The sequence below is a fragment of the Saccoglossus kowalevskii genome, chromosome 6 (assembly GCF_978046115.1).
Source record: "Saccoglossus kowalevskii chromosome 6, keSacKowa6.1, whole genome shotgun sequence".
Classification (NCBI taxonomy): Eukaryota; Metazoa; Hemichordata; class Enteropneusta; family Harrimaniidae; genus Saccoglossus; species Saccoglossus kowalevskii.
In genome coordinates this window covers 41,097,815-41,119,880 of record NC_140646.1, presented here as the reverse complement: position 1 = coordinate 41,119,880, position 22,066 = coordinate 41,097,815, and the positions used below count along the sequence as shown (strand labels likewise).

Here is a 22,066-nt window from a genome sequence, read left to right as displayed (position 1 = left end):
TAGATGAATATAGAGTATATACAGTAGGTTGATAGATGAATATAGAGTATATACAGTAGGTTGATAGATGAATATAGAGTATATACAGTAAGTTGATAGATGAATATAGAGTATATTCAGTAGGTCGATAGATGAATATAGAGTATATGCAGTAGGTTGATAGATGAATATAGAGTATATTCAGTAAGTTGATAGATGAATATAGAGTATATTCAGTAGGTTGATAGATGAATATAGAGTATATACATAGGTTGATAGATGAATATAGAGCATATACATAGGTTGATAGATGAATATAGAGTATATACAGTAGGTTGATAGATGAATATAGAGTATATTCAGTAGGTTGATAGATGAATATAGAGTATATACATAGGTTGATAGATGAATATAGAGTATATACAGTAAGTTGATAGATGAATATAGAGTATATACATAGGTTGATAGATGAATATAGAGTACAGTAGGTTGATAGATGAATAGAGTATATACAGTAGGTTGATAGATGAATATAGAGTATATACATAGGTTGATAGATGAATATAGAGTATATACAGTAAGTTGATATATGAATATAGAGTATATATGGTAGGTTGATAGATGAATATAGAGTATATACATAGGTTGATAGATGAATATAGAGTATATACGGTAGGCTGATAGATGAATATAGAGTATATACACAGGTTGATAGATGAATATAGAGTATATACAGTAGGTTGATAGATGAATATGGAGTATATACAGTAGGTTGATAGATGAATATAGAGTATATACAGTAGATTGATAAATGAATATAAAAATCTATGATTGGTCAGTAATGTCACAATCAGTTGCACCTGTAAAGATCTCTAATCTCTGAAGTGTCACAGCTGGGTTAGGATTGACTAATATCACACTTCATTCTGCACAGCGATGTATTCCATGTAATACATGTACTATAGCACGTAGCTGTGTCTAATGACTACTGTAATCTCTCCAATACATGTACTATAGCACGTAGCTGTGTCTAATGACTACTGTAATCTCTCCAATACATGTACTATAGCACGTAGCTGTGTCTAATGACTACTGTAATCTCTCCAATACATACACTAGTAATGCAAATAAACTGTCAAGGCCAGAACAATCGATACCAGGTACTTATAGAGCCTAGTGGCTAGGATAATAAAACGCCACTTACGAAAATGATCCGAAGTATTTTTATTGAATTCTAAGGAATTGTATAGATTTTTATCAAAATGTAATGGAATGTAATTTTATAGACAATTTTCTTCATAAGTTTTAGCAAATTGTTTACAAGGTGAATAAACTTATTATCATACAAAACTTGTTGTATTGTTCTGAATGGAACCTAGAAATAAATTTATCTAAAACAAAAATCTGAATTTTTAGGAATAAATCATTGAAATCATCTGAATACTTCTATTACAAAAATACGATTATTAGCTGTGTGACAAGTTAAACTTATCTTGGGATAATAATCTCATCTGGAAATTTTATAGAAGCGAAGAAAAAATTAGCAGAGAAAGCATGCAAAACACCAGTAAATGAAAGAAAATGCAAACAGTGCAACATGAATGTGATTGAGGATGAATTTCACTTTCTCATGATCTGTCCAAAATATGGAAACTTGCGCCAACAACTTATGTCTGAATTTAATTTTCTATCACATGATGCACACAATGCATTCATTCGATTGCTCAGTGCAGATGATTGTGAAATTATAAAAAAGATTTCACAGTTTATTTACAAAGCCTTTCAAGAAAGAATAGATAGTTGATAGCTTTGAATTATTATTATTAGTCTTAGTTTCATTATTATTAAACTTATTAGTATTAGTAAAAAAATTTTAACACATTACATTTTACTTAACATTATAATATTTTCTCTTTTTTTATTATTTCATTATTATTATTATACTTTGTTATACTTTTATTGCTACTGTACGGATAGAAATACTGTATTTCTAAAGATGCAATAAATATTATTATAAACTAGTGTAAATATATAAACAACAAATACATTACACTAAATGTGAATGAACAGATGTATCTTAGCTATTACAGCTATTACAATAAAATATGTGTAAAGTTTGCATAAAGACAAAAGATCATTTGGAAGTTGCTAGTACGATGTTAAAAGTGATAGTTGTTGTGAAAGCATTACATTTGAATCCCACACAGCAAATATAAAGCATTTAAAAACACTGTTTACATGAAATTTGAAGACTGATATACTTTTATAAAAAAACACATTTGATGCTACTTCAAAATTTTACATTAGATGACATCTCAAGCAAATTGTACTTTAATTTAACAACTACTAATAAAGTGTAAATCAAATAAAAGCAATAGTGAGCCTTCAAGACTTGTAGAATTTACCAATAGTGAGCCTTCAAGACTTGAAGAATGTACCAATAGTGAGCCTTTAAGACTTGAAGAATGTACCAATAGTGAGCCTTTAAGACTTGTAGAATGTACCAATAGTGAGCCTTTAAGACTTGAAGAATGTACCAATAGTGAGCCTTTAAGACTTGTAGAATGTACCAATAGTGAGCCTTTAAGACTTGTAGAATGTACCAATAGTGAGCCTTTAAGACTTGTAGAATTTACCAATAGTGAGCCATTAAGACTTGTAGAATGTACCAATAGTGAGCCTTTAAGACTTGTAGAATTTACCAATAGTGAGCCATTAAGACTTGTAGAATGTACCAATAGTGAGCCTTTAAGACTTGTAGAATTTACCAATAGTGAGCCATTAAGACTTGTAGAATGTACCAATATTGAGCCTTTAAGACTTGTAGAATGTACCAATAGTGAGCCTTTAAGACTTGTAGAATTTACCAATAGTGAGCCATTAAGACTTGTAGAATGTACCAATAGTGAGCCTTTAAGACTTGTAGAATGTACCAATAGTGAGCCTTTAAGACTTGTAGAATTTACCAATAGTGAGCCATTAAGACTTGTAGAATTTACCAATAGTGAGCCTTTAAGACTTGTAGAATTTACCAATAGTGAGCCTTTAAGACTTGTAGAATGTACCAATAGTGAGCCTTTAAGACTTGTAGAATGTACCAATAGTGAGCCTTTAAGACTTGTAGAATTTACCAATAGTGAGCCTTTAAGACTTGTAGAATATGCCAATAGTGAGCCTTTAAAAACTTGAAGAATGTGCCAATAGTGAGCCTTTAAGACTTGTAGAATGTGCCAATAGTGAGCATTTAAGACTTGTCAAATATGCCAATAGTGAGCCTTTTTAAAGACTTGAAGAATGTGCCAATAGTGAGCCATTAAGACTTGTAGAATGTGCCAATAGTGAGCCATTAAGACTTGAAGAATGTGCCAATAGTGAGCCATTAAGACTTGTAGAATGTGCCAATAGTGAGCCTTTAAGACTTGAAGAATGTGCCAATAGTGAGCTTTTAAGACTTGTAGAATGTGCCAATAGTGAGTCTTTAAGACTTGTAGAATGTGCCAATAGTGAGCCTTTAAGACTTGTAGAATGTGCCAATAGTGAGCCCTTTAAGACTTGTAGAATGTGCCAATAGTGAGCCATTAAGACTTGTAGAATGTGCCAATAGTGAGCCCTTTAAGACTTGTAGAATGTACCAATAGTGAGTCTTTAAGACTTGTAGAATGTGCCAATATTGAGCCTTTAAGACTTGAAGAATGTGCCAATAGTGAGCCATTAAGACTTGAAGAATGTGCCAATAGTGAGCCATTAAGACTTGTAGAATGTGCCAATAGTGAGCCATTAAGACTTGTAGAATGTGCCAATATTGAGCCTTTAAGACTTGAAGAATGTACCAATAGTGAGTCTTTAAGACTTGTAGAATGTGCCAATAGTGAGCCCTTTAAGACTTGTAGAATGTGCCAATAGTGAGCCATTAAGACTTGTAGAATGTGCCAATAGTGAGCCATTAAGACTTGTAGAATGTGCCAATAGTGAGCCCTTTAAGACTTGTAGAATGTACCAATAGTGAGTCTTTAAGACTTGTAGAATGTGCCAATATTGAGCCTTTAAGACTTGAAGAATGTGCCAATAGTGAGCCATTAAGACTTGAAGAATGTGCCAATAGTGAGCCATTAAGACTTGTAGAATGTGCCAATAGTGAGCCATTAAGACTTGAAGAATGTGCCAATAGTGAGCCATTAAGACTTGAAGAATGTGCCAATAGTGAGCCATTAAGACTTGTAGAATGTGCCAATAGTGAGCCATTAAGACTTGTAGAATGTGCCAATATTGAGCCATTAAGACTTGTAGAATGTGCCAATAGTGAGCTTTTAAGACTTGTAGAATGTGCCAATAGTGAGCTTTTAAGACTTGTAGAATGTACCAATAGTGAGCCTTTAAGACTTGTAGAATGTACCAATAGTGAGCCCTTTAAGACTTGTAGAATGTGCCAATAGTGAGCCCTTTAAGACTTGTAGAATGTGCCAATAGTGAGTCTTTAAGACTTGTAGAATGTGCCAATAGTGAGCCATTAAGACTTGTAGAATGTGCCAATAGTGAGCCCTTTAAGACTTGTAGAATGTGCCAATAGTGAGTCTTTAAGACTTGTAGAATGTGCCAATAGTGAGCCATTAAGACTTGTAGAATGTGCCAATAGTGAGCCATTAAGACTTGTAGAATGTACCAATAGTGAGTCTTTAAGACTTGTAGAATGTACCAATAGTGAGCCATTAAGACTTGTAGAATGTGCCAATAGTGAGCCCTTTAAGACTTGTAGAATGTGCCAATAGTGAGTCTTTAAGACTTGTAGAATGTGCCAATAGTGAGCCATTAAGACTTGTAGAATGTGCCAATAGTGAGCCATTAAGACTTGTAGAATGTACCAATAGTGAGTCTTTAAGACTTGTAGAATGTGCCAATAGTGAGCCCTTTAAGACTTGTAGAATGTGCCAATAGTGAGCCATTAAGACTTGTAGAATGTGCCAATAGTGAGCCATTAAGACTTGTAGAATGTGCCAATAGTGAGCCCTTTAAGACTTGTAGAATGTACCAATAGTGAGTCTTTAAGACTTGTAGAATGTGCCAATATTGAGCCTTTAAGACTTGAAGAATGTGCCAATAGTGAGCCATTAAGACTTGAAGAATGTGCCAATAGTGAGCCATTAAGACTTGTAGAATGTGCCAATAGTGAGTCTTTAAGACTTGTAGAATGTGCCAATATTGAGCCTTTAAGACTTGAAGAATGTGCCAATAGTGAGCCATTAAGACTTGAAGAATGTGCCAATAGTGGGCCATTAAGACTTGTAGAATGTGCCAATAGTGAGCCATTAAGACTTGTAGAATGTGCCAATATTGAGCCTTTAAGACTTGAAGAATGTACCAATAGTGAGTCTTTAAGACTTGTAGAATGTGCCAATAGTGAGCCCTTTAAGACTTGTAGAATGTGCCAATAGTGAGCCATTAAGACTTGTAGAATGTGCCAATAGTGAGCCATTAAGACTTGTAGAATGTGCCAATAGTGAGCCCTTTAAGACTTGTAGAATGTACCAATAGTGAGTCTTTAAGACTTGTAGAATGTGCCAATATTGAGCCTTTAAAACTTGAAGAATGTGCCAATAGTGAGCCATTAAGACTTGAAGAATGTGCCAATAGTGAGCCATTAAGACTTGTAGAATGTGCCAATAGTGAGCCATTAAGACTTGTAGAATGTGCCAATATTGAGCCTTTAAGACTTGAAGAATGTACCAATAGTGAGTCTTTAAGACTTGTAGAATGTGCCAATAGTGAGCCCTTTAAGACTTGTAGAATGTGCCAATAGTGAGCCATTAAGACTTGTAGAATGTGCCAATAGTGAGCCATTAAGACTTGTAGAATGTGCCAATAGTGAGCCCTTTAAGACTTGTAGAATGTACCAATAGTGAGTCTTTAAGACTTGTAGAATGTGCCAATATTGAGCCTTTAAGACTTGAAGAATGTGCCAATAGTGAGCCATTAAGACTTGTAGAATGTGCCAATAGTGAGCCATTAAGACTTGTAGAATGTGCCAATAGTGAGCCTTTAAGACTTGTAGAATGTGCCAATAGTGAGCCATTAAGACTTGTAGAATATGCCAATAGTGAGCCTTTAAGACTTGTAGAATGTACCAATAGTGAGCCTTTAAGACTTGTAGAATTTACCAATAGTGAGCCTTTAAGACTTGTAGAATGTACCAATAGTGAGCCATTAAGACTTGTAGAATGTGCCAATAGTGAGCCATTAAGACTTGTAGAATGTACCAATAGTGAGCCTTTAAGACTTGTAGAATTTACCAATAGTGAGCCTTTAAGACTTGTAGAATGTACCAATAGTGAGCCTTTAAGACTTGTAGAATGTACCAATAGTGAGCCTTTAAGACTTGTAGAATGTGCCAATAGTGAGCCATTAAGACTTGTAGAATTTACCAATAGTGAGCCATTAAGACTTGTAGAATGTACCAATAGTGAGCCATTAAGACTTGTAGAATATGCCAATAGTGAGCCATTAAGACTTGTAGAATGTGCCAATAGTGAGCCATTAAGACTTGTAGAATGTGCCAATAGTGAGCCATTAAGACTTGTAGAATGTGCCAATAGTGAGCCCTTTAAGACTTGTAGAATGTACCAATAGTGAGTCTTTAAGACTTGTAGAATGTGCCAATATTGAGCCTTTAAGACTTGAAGAATGTGCCAATAGTGAGCCATTAAGACTTGTAGAATGTGCCAATAGTGAGCCATTAAGACTTGTAGAATGTGCCAATAGTGAGCCATTAAGACTTGTAGAATGTACCAATAGTGAGCCTTTAAGACTTGTAGAATTTACCAATAGTGAGCCTTTAAGACTTGTAGAATGTACCAATAGTGAGCCTTTAAGACTTGTAGAATGTACCAATAGTGAGCCTTTAAGACTTGTAGAATGTGCCAATAGTGAGCCATTAAGACTTGTAGAATTTACCAATAGTGAGCCATTAAGACTTGTAGAATGTACCAATAGTGAGCCATTAAGACTTGTAGAATATGCCAATAGTGAGCCATTAAGACTTGTAGAATGTGCCAATAGTGAGCCATTAAGACTTGTAGAATGTGCCAATAGTGAGCCATTAAGACTTGTAGAATGTGCCAATAGTGAGCCCTTTAAGACTTGTAGAATGTACCAATAGTGAGTCTTTAAGACTTGTAGAATGTGCCAATATTGAGCCTTTAAGACTTGTAGAATGTGCCAATAGTGAGCCATTAAGACTTGTAGAATGTACCAATAGTGAGCCATTAAGACTTGTAGAATGTGCCAATAGTGAGCCCTTTAAGACTTGAAGAATGTGCCAATAGTGAGCCTTTAAGACTTGTAGAATGTGCCAATAGTGAGCCATTAAGACTTGTAGAATGTACCAATAGTGAGCCTTTAAGACTTGTAGAATTTACCAATAGTGAGCCTTTAAGACTTGTATAATGTACCAATAGTGAGCCTTTAAGACTTGTAGAATGTACCAATAGTGAGCCTTTAAGACTTGTAGAATGTGCCAATAGTGAGCCATTAAGACTTGTAGAATTTACCAATAGTGAGCCATTAAGACTTGTAGAATGTACCAATAGTGAGCCATTAAGACTTGTAGAATATGCCAATAGTGAGCCATTAAGACTTGTAGAATGTGCCAATAGTGAGCCATTATGACTTGTAGAATGTACCAATAGTGAGCCATTAAGACTTGTAGAATTTACCAATAGTGAGCCTTTAAGACTTGTAGAATGTACCAATAGTGAGCCTTTAAGACTTGTAGAAGGTGCCAATAGTGAGCCTTTAAGACTTGTAGAATGTACCAATAGTGAGCCTTTAAGACTTGTAGAATTTACCAATAGTGAGCCTTTAAGACTTGTAGAATTTACCAATATTGAGCCATTAAGACTTGTAGAATGTACCAATATTGAGCCATTAAGACTTGTAGAAGGTGCCAATAGTGAGCCTTTAAGACTTGTAGAATGTGCCAATAGTGAGCATTTAAGACTTGTAAAATATGCCAATAGTGAGCCTTTTTAAAGACTTGAAGAATGTGCCAATAGTGAGCCTTCAAGACTTGTAGAATGTGCCAATAATGAGCCTTTAAGACTTGTAGAATGTGCCAATAGTGAGCCTTTAAGACATGTAGAAAATACCAAAACTATACATGCAGATGTCTGTTTGTAAGTAGAACAGCAAATACAAACACTGGTGTTATACGTCACCCTTTAAATATATAGGTGTAGTATGGCAGCCAACCAGAACTAATCTTTTCTGCAAATCCAGAGTTGATATCAATTGATGACACATTCATGTAGGTAATAACATACCCCTAAGTACACACAGTGAAGCCATAACAAGGTACTGATACCCAAGAAAAGAAAATCACACAAGTCGAAAAACGCAATCTAAGACGAACTTTACAATGTAGTATCGTACATATAGTGAGAGTGGTGCAGACAGGATATGACAATAGAGAGTAGCATATAACAATAACTATTGATATGCAAATTACCCAGAAAGAAGACAATACATGCTGTAGCTATAAGAGGGGCATCCATTTTAGATATCTACACCCGAACCATGTACGCATCCACAGTTCCTCTATCCCTATTCCTATAGAGGGACTGTGACGCATCCTATCAAATATATTTTTAACCAATGACATCACAGAATGCAATAGACACTACATGAGTAGAAATGGGCAAGATTATCAATGTATTTAAAACATACACACAATGCCAAATATATACAAGAACGCTAGTAAAACTAAAGAAAGCTTAGAAAGAATTTCTTTGTGCTGAGGGTTTTAAAAGGCATGAAATAAATATTGGAAATAATTAAAATTTACAAGCAGATGTAGCTCCACTGTTTGCATGAGGAAGAAATGTCAAATCAATCAGCCTGTAGTCATGAATGATTTTCAACAATATTCACTAAAATGAGAACATTTTTAAGTTATCAAAACTAAATAAATTAAATCAATGTGACAGTAATCCTAAAGTTACTTATAACTGATCTAACAAGTTACATAAACACAAAATATCAAAACAATCAGGCAAGTGGTTTTCAAAAATATCATAAATTTTTTTTTTTTTACTAAAATTAGTGATTTAAAGTTATCGTTACAAAAGGAATAAATCTGAGAGAGAACTACCCAAGGTACACTTTCAGTCAGTATGAAATTCGTGTAGCTGATGCTTTTTAAGAATTTGAAAAAGTTTACGTTGACTGGTGATGGACAATCAATAATATGAATAGCACTGCTTGACTTTATCTACAGATGAGTTCAAATAAAAAAAAAAAGAGCCTTTCATTTTTGAGATGTACAATTTGAAATCAAAGCAATCCACAGAATTAAAGTTTATAATACTAAATAGAAAATAGAAATTTTATTGTGGTCTGTGGAGTATCTCAGGCCACCTACATGTACCGGTACTCCCGAGTTTCATTGAAATCTGTTAAATGGCATAGATTTCATATCTAAACTAAATACACCTATGGATTACACATGACATGACTGAATCATGAGATACACTGTATCTATAGAACAGCTGAAAATTGTCTAATATGAATAAATTAGTTAAATGAATATATCTAAAAATTTAAACCCCAAACTAATTACGTCATAGAGAAAAAAAGAACATATATATAACAAGTTTCATTGAAATCAATTAAATCAGTTCTTGAAATATCAGTGGAGTAGCTTAAAAATGAGGATTTATTATGCAAATTAGACATTTAATATTCACATAAATTAACCAAGAACTGAAATTTGTTGAGTCTTTTTGAAATATCATTGTTACGCTAATTTAACTACTCTACTGTGTTTTTATTACTGTGTACGCAGTGTTGGGAGCAGGTGGCCAAACTGTCACAACTGTATTTATTCTATTAGAAGCGCGACATTTATATAAACCCAAAATCACATTTGTTGTATACTAACAGGGGTCGAAATACCCTGGTGCACACTGCACTATGCACATAGATTATTAGCTAGTGCAAGTACACTCAAAATATAATGTGCACGCTGTGCATGTAGAAATTAACACAACATTTTCTCATTATATTCACTAAGCCTAAATTACATTCAACCAACATTGTGGAAAAACTGAAAAAAAAATCATATTCTTTCATGATCGTATCAATCGAGAACCCATAAATTTTATTTAAACTTTAAACAACAACTTAGTGCAGGTAAACTTCAAATTCAACATGCACACTATGCATGCAGGGAAAAAATTCTATTTCTATCCCTGACTAATCATTAAAATATTATTTTGATCATGGAAACAGCTATAATTCACATAAGTGCATGCGCTACTAATAAAGTGAATATGGTATTTACATCTAATGATTATTTTAAAGAGCACAGAGGATGACCCAGTTTAACCCCCCCCCCCCCCCCCATATAAAACCACAGACCACTCTTTATTTCCCAGCTAGGTCTCTGTGTCATAACATTCTATGACAGTAATGAATTCCTTAGTGTACAGTCATTTATCTCTATGCCTCTGACAACTGCTATTGCAACAAAAACAATAATAAAGTGATCATGTTTGAGTATTCTACCCATAGGGTGTACGCTATAATGAACCCTATAAAGAATAAACACCAAGCAAACACTATGCATACACAGGTCAGGTACACATTGATTACTAATTTATAACTCAAATATATGTGATGAATTCAACAGTTGCAAACGAGTTGTCACATTACAGTTAGAGTTGTCAACCTGGTTTAAAATATAAATAAATAAGCCCTCATTGGTTTGAAGTTACAGGGATTTGTACACATGTACTTCAAGTGGAGGTGATTTTTAATTAGAGGACATATGGTAAAGGGTGCCTAGTCATGTCCGTATATTACCATGGTAACAGATTGAATTATAAACGATAATTTAATGAAAAGAATGAGATAAGGCATTTACATGACCCAGGGGTGACAAGGAACATGTCTGATAAACCATAAACGCAAAAAATGCATTACAACATTTATCTTTATGTATGAAGAACAGAGATGTGAGATGTAAGAATTGTAACTAATTCAAGACATACAGTATAGTCTGCTCTTCCACGTAGCTACATATGACCTTAACAAGATTTAGAGTTATTGTAATTATTGTATTAAAATTAAAACCAGCAGACATGAACAGATTGCAGTTAATTTTAGAACATACAACAAAAATGAGTGTTATATACATAACATATACATACGAATATATATCACTTCACATAGCTCAATTAATACCAGACAGTAACTGTGTTTTAGAATGAATTTTCTGCATTATTTTGGGGGAGGGGGGGGGGGGGCTGCATTTTCACTATTAGATAGAGATACACATAACCCAAAAATTGCATTTGTATACTGAATCCTTAAACAAGCAGCCTGTAGGCTGAGATAGCTCCGCTGTTAGCAATGCACATGGCAATTAAAGAACAGAAGATATCATTAGAAAATGAACAAATCTGAGAGAGGTCCACATGTAGTACCTATATGTATAATATATCAAAGCAATTGGACTTGCGGTTTTCAACAAGAAGTCGAAAATATCACTTTTTACCAAAAATTACAAAAATATTCATCAAAATTAGAGAACTAAAGATATCATTATGAAATGAACAAATCTGAGAGAGGTCCACATGTAATATCTATATATGTAGTATCAAAGCAATTGGACTTGCGGTTTTTAACAAGAAGTCGAAAATATCACTTTTTACCAAAAATGACAAAAATATTCACTAAAATTAGAAAATTAAAGATATCATTACAAAATGAACAAATCTGAGAGAGGTCTACATGTAGTACCTATATATTTAATATCAAAGCAATTGGACTTGCGGTTTTCAACAAGAAGTTGAACATATCACTTTTTACCAAAAATTACAAAAATATTCACCAAAATTAGAGAATTGAATATCATTATAAAATGAACAATATCTGAGAGAGGTCCACATGTAGAACCTATATATGTAATATCAAAGCAATTGGACTTGCGGTTTTTAACAAGAAGTTGAAAATATCACTTTTTACCAAAAATGACAAAAATATTCACCAAAATTGGAGAATTGAAGATATCATCATGAAATGAACAAATCTGAGAGAGGTCTACCCAAGGTACATATACACTAAGTATCAAAGCATTCAGGCTTGTAGTTTTCAAGAAGAAGTCGAAAAAGTAAAAAATTAACACGGACGACGACGGACAATCACTCATATGATAAGCTCTGCTCGACAAAGTCGACAGCGGAGCTAAAAATGTCAACCATTATGAATCAGATCTACAAAACAAAATGACATCATAATGACATGTTTAATGTATGTACGAGATTGAATAAAATCCATTCACACAAGTAAGACCAGTTTTAGAATAACAGAAATGCTTGATTTTGATGCATTTTTGGAGCACTTTCATTTTTAACATTAACAACATTTTTTAACATGAACAATTGAAACATGTCAGAGATACGGACACACAGAGGAGAATCAATAAGTTACCATGACAAACAATGCACAATAAGGTCATCAGTAATTACTTCCCAGCATAAGTTTTCATTGAGCTTTCAAGCCAAGCTGAGACAGATCTACACCTAATCTTATTAGTACTAAATTACACTACTGCTTTCATGCTTTCATTGCACAGACAAACATCTGAAAAAAAGATATTGTTACATTCTTCAATTACAAAATTGTCATCAATATCTTAAAAAATATACAAGCCAGCCACATCTAAATTAAACTGCATTGCCATTATAAATTGATTGATAAAATAACCAAGTTTGAGAAAGATTGAACAAAAATAACTTGCTAGACGACCACAACAACAGACAAGGTAACCTAGTTACTTATTACTTTACTTACATTATCATTATGGGCAAAGTAATTCTATGTGAATACCATCTTACTATAAATGCATTACCGGTAATTATTCACAGGGTTTTAATTTCGCTATTTTTGTATAATGTGTTAAATTGAATGCACATGAACATGTAAAATAACAATAGAACTCACTGCTTCATATATGCCAGTGAAAATAAATGGTTTTACAGTAATATTTTACCATTTTTTTTGAAGCACATGTTAAGGTTGCTAAATATCCAAATACATACCAATACAGCACAAAAGAAATTTGATTTTGTTTCTATTTTATTTATTTATTTGTTAAACTTTAGCTTTACAAATGAATACAATGCTAGAAATCACTGACTTCTAAACTGTGAACAATCAATTGATAACCAGTGACATGATCAATTGATAACCAGTGACATGATCAATTGATAACCAGTGACATGATCAATGAATAGAGGAAGCAATCGACAGCTGACAAAATTACGAGTGACAAGGGCCCTTTGTGAGTCACTCAGCAACATAAAGAACCCTCAGCAGATTCACATGTACTTTCAAATCAATGACAGGTGATTTTATGTTTGTATAAGAATAGAGGTAAACCAAAGCAGTCACTGTGATAAACCAAGAGCTGTTTGGAAGTGATTAATGCTTATATTAATTCCTTCCTAGTCATGTGTTTTAATTGCACAAAGTTCTATATCTCATTGGACAATTACATAGATACAAAGACAGAATAATAATAAAAATAACACTGTCTTTAATCCTACAAATTTTACAATATTTTAAACAAGAGATTAGTGACTTTTTTAATTTCAGATTAAACTGTGAGTAATTTCATATTCAGATTATGAGTAATTTCATATTCAGATTATGAGTAATTTCATATTCAGATTATGAGTAATTTCATATTCAGATTATGAGTAATTTCATATTCAGATTATGAGTAATTTCATATTCAGAATATGAGTAATTTTATATTCAGATTATGAGTAATTTCATATTCAGATTATGAGTAATTTTATATTCAGATTATGAGTAATTTCATATTCAGATTATGAGTAATTTCATATTCAGATTATGAGTAATTTCATATTCAGAATGAGTTATGAGTAATATCAAATTTGAATTATTTACAAAAACATTTCTTGAACATGGTCACTGGTCATATTACAAAAGCACTTCATTCATCATTGGTTCCTGCTAGTATAGATAACGATATCTCAGGGTAATTAACATATGATGAAATAAAACATATTCATATCATTCTGATATGAATTACAACATATTAGAAAATTTAGATGATTAATATTTTTATTTAAGGTTTTACGAATATGAGAACAAAATTTGCATACTATTAAAAAAACATTGCTGGCCTACAATGTATGTGTAAATGATAACAATTGTGGATATAATGCATATGTACAACTGGTATTGACTAGCTCCTGACTCTTCCACCAACCCATTCTCTCTAAATCAAAGTACTGTGGAATACTTTATTTTCGCTGAAATTAATTTTCGCTGAAAAGGCTTTTTGGGCGTTTTGTATGGAATTTATTTTCACTGATTTCTGATGAGTTTAATGTGAAATATAGGAAAAAAAGTATATTCGCTGGATTTTATATTCACGGAATCATCCCTTCAGCGAAAATAGCGAAAATAAAGTATTCTACAGTATGTGGCCTGCATACAATAGTATAGGATATATATATTTTGAAATATACACAGTACTGGGTTTGGAAAGTCCAACAAATAAGGAAACAAATTTGACTGATCAATGTTTTGTTTTTTTAAATTGTGGTTATTATTTTACAAGGATTCGTTTACCGATATCTAGATTGGTCAGCAAAACTTGACTGACTTGTGTTTTAGTGTTTCATCCAGTATAATTAAAAACTACATGGCAGAGTACTGGAACTCACATGAATGTGAAATAAAGGGAGAGTGTAGTTATAAAAGATACAGTGATATCAGAAACCGTAATTATAACTTAACAATTTCCAAAGGAGTGATGGAATGCTATGAATGCCATTACAAGTACAGGTCATGTTTATGGTAGCATTAGAATTGGTTTACATAGAATGACCAGAAACACTCACAGCAATGAAGCAATGAAGCTGAATGACAAGTCAGTATGCTGAACAAGGCTAATTTGTCAATCATAGCCAGAACAGACATCAACAAGATTCAGAAGCAGTTAAATAATTTAATATTTAAAACGTTATGGGTAAATCTATTACTATAGGAATGTATATGGCTATCCATAAAGTGTGGGCAGGGCATCACCAATTACATTATCAATTAAATTATTTAATTAAAATTCAGGAAACAAGTCAAATTCTTAAGCCTCTCATCAAAAAAAGAAGTGGAGTGTTAAGCATGGTAATGTGATCATATGACAGACTCCAGCTGCAGTGATCCCTTATATTAAAGGCCATTAAATACTAGTTTGATGTCTTACATGGGTGGTGACAAAAAGATACAGCGATAGTGATAGTAAGTTTTAATACAGCAAAGATTTTTGTAGGTCAGACTAAGGCATGTTAACTATGCATGCTGTGTACTGTTTGTACTATTCACTGTACTATCCACCTTTGAATTACAAAACCACACCAGACATCCAGATGTAGACACCAAAATGGGATAATTGTCTTCCGAATGGACAATTGTGAGAGAAGTCTATAATCATGAAGATTGCGTCCTACAGGTTCTTAATGTGGGATCATTTTGCACAACTGTTTCTACAGAATTCACAAAAGTAGGTTCCATTTATAAAAAGTATAAACAAAGCCTCTCCACCCATCCACAGCACAGTAGTGCAGTCTACAGAATGGAACGCCAACACTGAATTATATTACTTGTGTCTTGTAAACTTCCCTCTTAACTACAGAAATAATTCACTTCAAACTCTTCATTTATTAGATTGACAAATTGAGTTACAGAAATGATGAATTCACACGTCATTAGGCACGCAAATGGAATCGCTAACTTACTGCAATCAACAACAATTTACAACGAGCTGTCACAACTACAGTCGTTCCTTTATTTGCTCAAATACGAACAGCAAAGGAATTTACTTTTTGACAACGCAGCAAAAGTAATTAAAAATTTCACTGTTTTCACGAAAACCAACAAATTCTCTGCAATCATGAGTTCAGATATAACATCTCTTGATATTATGTTATAAAAGTTTATGTGTAAAACAGCAACTTCAAGACTGAACACAATAAGCCCAGTCTATATACAATTTTAAAAAACTTCTGTTTCGTACGGTAGTGGTATATTTACCATCACTATTACATAACTGTGATTGAGTTTATTCACGAGGGACTTTTACTTATTCCTTTCTGCTCTCAAATCTAACTAGGTTTTCAAAGAAATCATTATAAATTTGGCATACAATCAATACCATGTTATTCATAGTTGTAACTTTCTGATCTTGTGACAGTGAAATTTGAAGACTGTATCTCTTGTCAGAGGTGACATTATGATGGTTAAGGTCAATTATATAGTCAGAATGGAAGTTAAAGGAATAGCATAGAATAAGTCTACACACACTTTTATTATATATATATTTTATGTAGAAGCCTACTCATGAATGCAAATACCCAGAATTTATTCACTCTCCAATAAATTATACTTCCAGGCATTACAAAGATATTGACTTTCAAAAATTGAGGGTCACCAGCTTAATTTTCAAGAAAATTATGGTTGTATTTCAGTGGGTAAAGGCCATTTTGACAATATTATAACACTTTTACCATAGATTTCTAAGGCAGAGATATTATCCCGTCATATTCAATATGGTACCCATAGTTCTGTATATGGGTCCCATAGTGTCGTATATGGGACCCATAGTGCCGTATGTGGGACCCATAGTGCCGTATATGGGACCATAATGTCATATGTGGGACCCATAGTGTCGTATACAACACGTGTAAAATACATTGTTTGAACACACGCTGCATGATTGTAGTCAATGTCATGGAATTCAGCAGGCAATCTTGGGACATCACAGTTTATGTTTGCACTATTTATCTGTGAATTTTAATCTAGGAAGTAAATTTGTTGAGTGATTACACTTAACAAATACCATGTTTTCATGACAAAGTAACACTGGTGGAAGTTTCCTCTGCCAATTAAAATGATAAGTATCACATAGTCTCAGTCTAAACCAGCAGTTTTTACAGCACTGTAAGTTTTGGTGATGTGAAGAGAAACAAAAACAGATGTGATATACATGCATATATGAGTGCAACTTTAACTTGAAAAGGGTCTTGCTAATGGTATGTGCATTATCCCGTTTTGAATAAGACAATAATCTTGCTCATTTGTGTTAATATAATCAAACCTATATGATCACATGGAAAAGATTTTCCTGACATAATCTTACATAAATATCTAATTTGCATATCCTTATTTTATAATTCCTTTGTTATGATAATACAATTTGGGTACAATCATATAATTGAAAACTAGGTCAAGCTTGCTTGCAACGATTAAAAAGATATTTGTATTCTAGTAATTTTGAACAAGTTGTATTTTGGCAAATTTTAGTTTGAATTTTTTGAAATGTTAATCACAGTTACCAATGACCTACTATTTACCAATGAGCCTTTGTTGCATTTATCAGTGTTTAAAACTTAATTCCCGCATGTGCCCAAGTGACGACCCTTCTGATTTAAATAAGAGTACTGCACCCAATGCAACATCACTAAACAGCTTTACAGATTTGGTTGTAATGGAATTAGATCAACAATTTAATGAATCTGTCACACTGTTCAACAATAAAATATTTTCATTAAGATGCACACAAGACTCTTGAGAACTGTTTCCTGTTTAGCCAATAAGAACCCTACCTCAGGAATATTGGCTGACTTTATTATCGTACATTCATCCTACAAGTTAGATGTTTAGGACACAAATTCTACCAGCGATCCATCCCAGGATTTATTGTAGTAAACTATAAATAACTTGATCAAAAAGTGCCGCAATGCATTAGGTTTTAATTATAGTATAACTCGCAATAACTTTCAAATATAGTTTTTAGACAAGTTATTCAAAATTGAAAGAGCTATCAAAATTAAGTTTTGTCAACAGCATAATTTTAACATGAAGATCACAAATGACAAACACAGATTAAATAACTTAAATATTTTTTTAGACAACTGTATTCTATCTTAAGAATGTGTTGGAGAAAAAATTTAGCCAGTGACCTGGTTATAAAATAGGCTCACATAGTGAAGGACGAAGTCGTTAATATTTTCAGGTCATTAAAAAGGTGGAACCATAGAGAGAAAAATAAATCTAAGGGGTTAGATTCCAATATTGCTCTTTTAATAGGATATCTTAAATAAAGCAAATTCACCTAATCACACTCTTGACTTTGACAATACAATAAACTCACTCTAGTTGTTTCCATACAAATTTAAGCTCATGGCAATCGTTGAATGAGGACAATACTTATAACTGTCGAGTCTTCCGTGTTTATGTTACCACCAAGGGCTTTTTTTTTGTCTCCCTGTCAACGCATGAGGATATTTTTATACCCGCGTCTTTATTAGCACATCACAGAATCACCGGAAGGGTTACGTTAGATTTGACGGTACGTGTATGCTTAAAAAATAGATCGCAATTTCCGTCTCAATATGCGAATGCATCTGACCTAGGAAAGGCTGGTCTGACCTTTCTCCCAATCATTGTACGGCTGCTTTGATATTAGTTCCTTTATGGGAAACCAAAACCAGAAAACTAGACATCTTGACATAACCAGAAAAAAAGAGAAGTATTTACCTTCGAGTTCTACTTCTTTGCCTGCTCGCTTCAAAGCTCGCACAGCTTCGTCGTGTGTAGCGTCTCTCAAGTCTTCCTTATTTACGGTTAGGATGGCGTCTCCAACATACAAGCTTTCCGTTTGATCTGCAGCCAACCCTTTAAAAATCTTACTTATAATAATTGGCATTTTATTTTCCTTGCCACCTTTTATACTGATCCCCAAACCACCAACATCTTGCTTGACCACTTTGACTTTTCTCACGGCGTTAGCAATCGACTCTGGAAGCCCATCCCTCTCGCTACTGTAGTAATCTGACTGGCGAATTGCATCGTGGCGGCTTGGGTCCAGTGCATTGCCGTTTGCCACTCCATTTACGTCGAAATTATCTTCAAGGCTGATGGTCAGCTCTTCCTCACCCAGCGTGGCAAGTACCCTACACCACTGATCCCGGGCAAAGACCTCTAAAAGGCCAGATTTCGCTACTCCTGCAGCAGCCATCTTGACTGTTTGCTACACTGTAAAACTTGCCTGCCTTTTTTCACTCATCATTGGAAATGATAACACAGTCACGTGATTAGCTTAGTGGTGCGCCCCTACAGTTTCAATAAAGCATGCTCTCGTTTTAAGGTAATAAAGAATAACTTGACATTTTTTGCTGAAGAAGTCATGTGGAATTCATTCAGTTGATAAAAACAACTATCTCCACTGAACAAAAACCCGAACAATGGTAACTTATGTAGTATAACAACAAAGCGAGTCAAACGGCCGCGTTAATAAACTCAGGGTAGCCATGCCAACGTATCAATAGTTACCGTCGGGATATCATTACAGTGTTAAGTGGTGAAGTAAAAAAACTCCCTTCCGCGTCTTCCCTTTACGTTTAGATTAACCTAAAAACATACAAATAATACAAAAATGTGAGTGAATCCAACTACTTAAAATTAGGTTTTCTCTATAATACATTGTATTGGTTTGTGGGTAAAAAAAAATACAAATAATCCAGAAAATACACCTTTCCATAAAGTCCAGCCCTCTAGGCTGACAATGACGCGTTTCTGTGGAGTCGAATGGAATAGGTTAAACTGGCATCAGAATGATTTTACATGACGCAATAAATTCAGCATAAATATTAAAAAATCAAGTTGTTTAGTAATTTATAGTTATGTAAATATATATATATATAATCCCCGAGTGAAACCCAGTCTAGGCTAGGTAGGTGAATGTTGTTCAAAGAACTCTGGTTGTGCAATTCTTCATTTTACAACATACTACAGTAATCGGTGAGTAATTCTCAAAAAAACAGTACGTTTTAAAACACATCATACAATACAGTTTTTAAGAGAGAGGTGAAACATTTTGTTTTTTCGCCAATGTATGTTGTCAGTGTTGTAATTTATATTTCAGTATTTTTCAGTTCCTGTAGCTAAATTTTATGGCGTTGAATGTATTCTAACTATTAATAAAATCTCTCCAGTTATTGTCGATTTCGATGTAATTATAATGAATCTGAATTGAATCTGTATTGGAGTTTGTATTAAATAAACAAATAAAAAGACACGTTCTTGATTATTCCAAAAAAAATGCTAAATAGATGAGAAGTCTAGACTCGTAATGATATTAGATCGTTTAAAACGAATCACGTCCAATTTGAACTTTACAATTTCAGCTTCAGAATGACAACACACAATCCATGTATGTTGTGGTTAATACTAGCAGCTGATTAATTCCCTGCCTGTTGCATTGGAGACATCTTTTTATTGTAGCATGGTTGAACAATTATTGCGCTCTGGATATATAAAAACAAACCTAAATCCCCCGGCACATACACTCATAACAGGATTTATAAGAACAATTCTTTATTTTTTTACACAATTAAAATATTTAAATAATAAAATGACATTCCTCGAGGTCCTGCCCACACCCTGTGCCCTCAATGGCGTCCTTAATGAACCGACGGAACAAATACGAAATAACACGTCTAGTAAATTAACGTTAATTAAATATTCTTCAATTAGAAATGTAATTATATATATATATATACGTACATGTATATTAAGCGCAGTATCCATCAAAAGAGTAGATTTACCCAAGTTTATCTGTTATTTCTATCAAGTGAAAAAGCCAAGTGGTAAGAAACAGATCTACACTGACTCGAAATTACGTCGGCGTATTATCTCCTACATGTGTGAAAAATGTTTTCTGTGATCGATTCAGAGTCCAGCGAAAACGCCATCAACGGCAAACTCGGTGGATTCTTGAAGAATGACCAAAAATGTTTTGCCCGAGTGAAAGTGAAATACAGTAACCGATGAAATCATGTCGAAAAATAATTCTGGTTTTATGCAATGGAATACGACGCAGCTAGTCAGTTACGTCACACTTCGATATTGAATTCCGATTAATAGAATAGTTAGTTCTTAATTGCATTCCAAATGTTCCACCACTGTCATTCCACTTTGCGTCAGATACTAGTTTATAAATAAATAAATAAATAAATAAACACAGCTCGGACTGATAAATATGAAATATAGAAGATAATATTTGGTAATCGTAGTCCTAAATAACTATTAAAAATAGCTATTAAATAGCTATTTTATTTTAGCTATTTTTAATAGTTATTTAGGACTACGATTACCAAATATTATCTTCTTGCGTCAGATACGTCGTTTTGTCACCAAGTTTACATTCTTTGTGTTTTCATTACGCCGCAGTCAACTATGAACGGTACGGGAGACGCCGCCAGCCGAATGAAAACGTCACAGGTTAGCGTGCTATATATACACATTGTTGGACAGTGTAAAAACCAGTGCATTTCATAATCACTATTCAGCAGTGCCGATTATTGTTTTTTTAGTGTGGATCGGTTCTAGAACAGGGTTACCTATTTATCCGAAATGAGAGACCACGTGGCAAGAAATGGACAATGGTATATTGTAATCTGTACAAACCAGGCATATTCGCTGTACAGAAAGTAAGTTTTCATTTCATTCCATTTTCACAATAAATTATTGTAATTTAGATGATAATTGTGGTCAATGGGTCATCGGAATTACTAATAAAACAAAAGAGAACTATTCATGTTTGACTAAATGGGCCACATAATTTGACAAATAATAACGTAATAATGGTATTTTTACATTAAAAGTGGCCGTCACGCGGACATGTTCCTTCCGCTGTATAAATATGGGTTTATTACTATAACATTTCTGTAAGCGGTATCACCAGGTAGTGTTCAAAAAGTAATATAACAAACATTTGTATTTGTTTTCGTTGAACAGAAGATTATAAATGTTGTTCATCTATTAATACGTTTTCTTTTCTTTTCTTTTAGAATGGAAAGGTCTGCTACCTCAACATGGCAAGATTTTATTTAGACACGACTACAGCCAATGTTTCTGTAAAAATGGACAATTTGTTCAGGCTGCGTCACGTTAAACAACCTGTAAGTATGGCAGCGGCTCGTTAGCAACCTGCAAGTAGCGC

General features: G+C 33.6%; 1 protein-coding gene across 1 annotated transcript in view; it reads right to left on the bottom strand.

The window, feature by feature from the left end:
- LOC100366394 (beta-1-syntrophin-like) overlaps window positions 1-19,117 on the bottom strand; it is a 63,436-nt gene extending 44,319 nt beyond the window's left edge. The window contains exon 1 of the mRNA XM_085500554.1: window positions 18,601-19,117. Coding sequence (XP_085356680.1) covers window positions 18,601-19,081 — 481 coding nt within the window. The 5' untranslated portion in view covers window positions 19,082-19,117. The remainder of the gene's footprint in view (window positions 1-18,600) is intronic.
- Window positions 19,118-22,066: the final 2,949 nt, after the last annotated feature.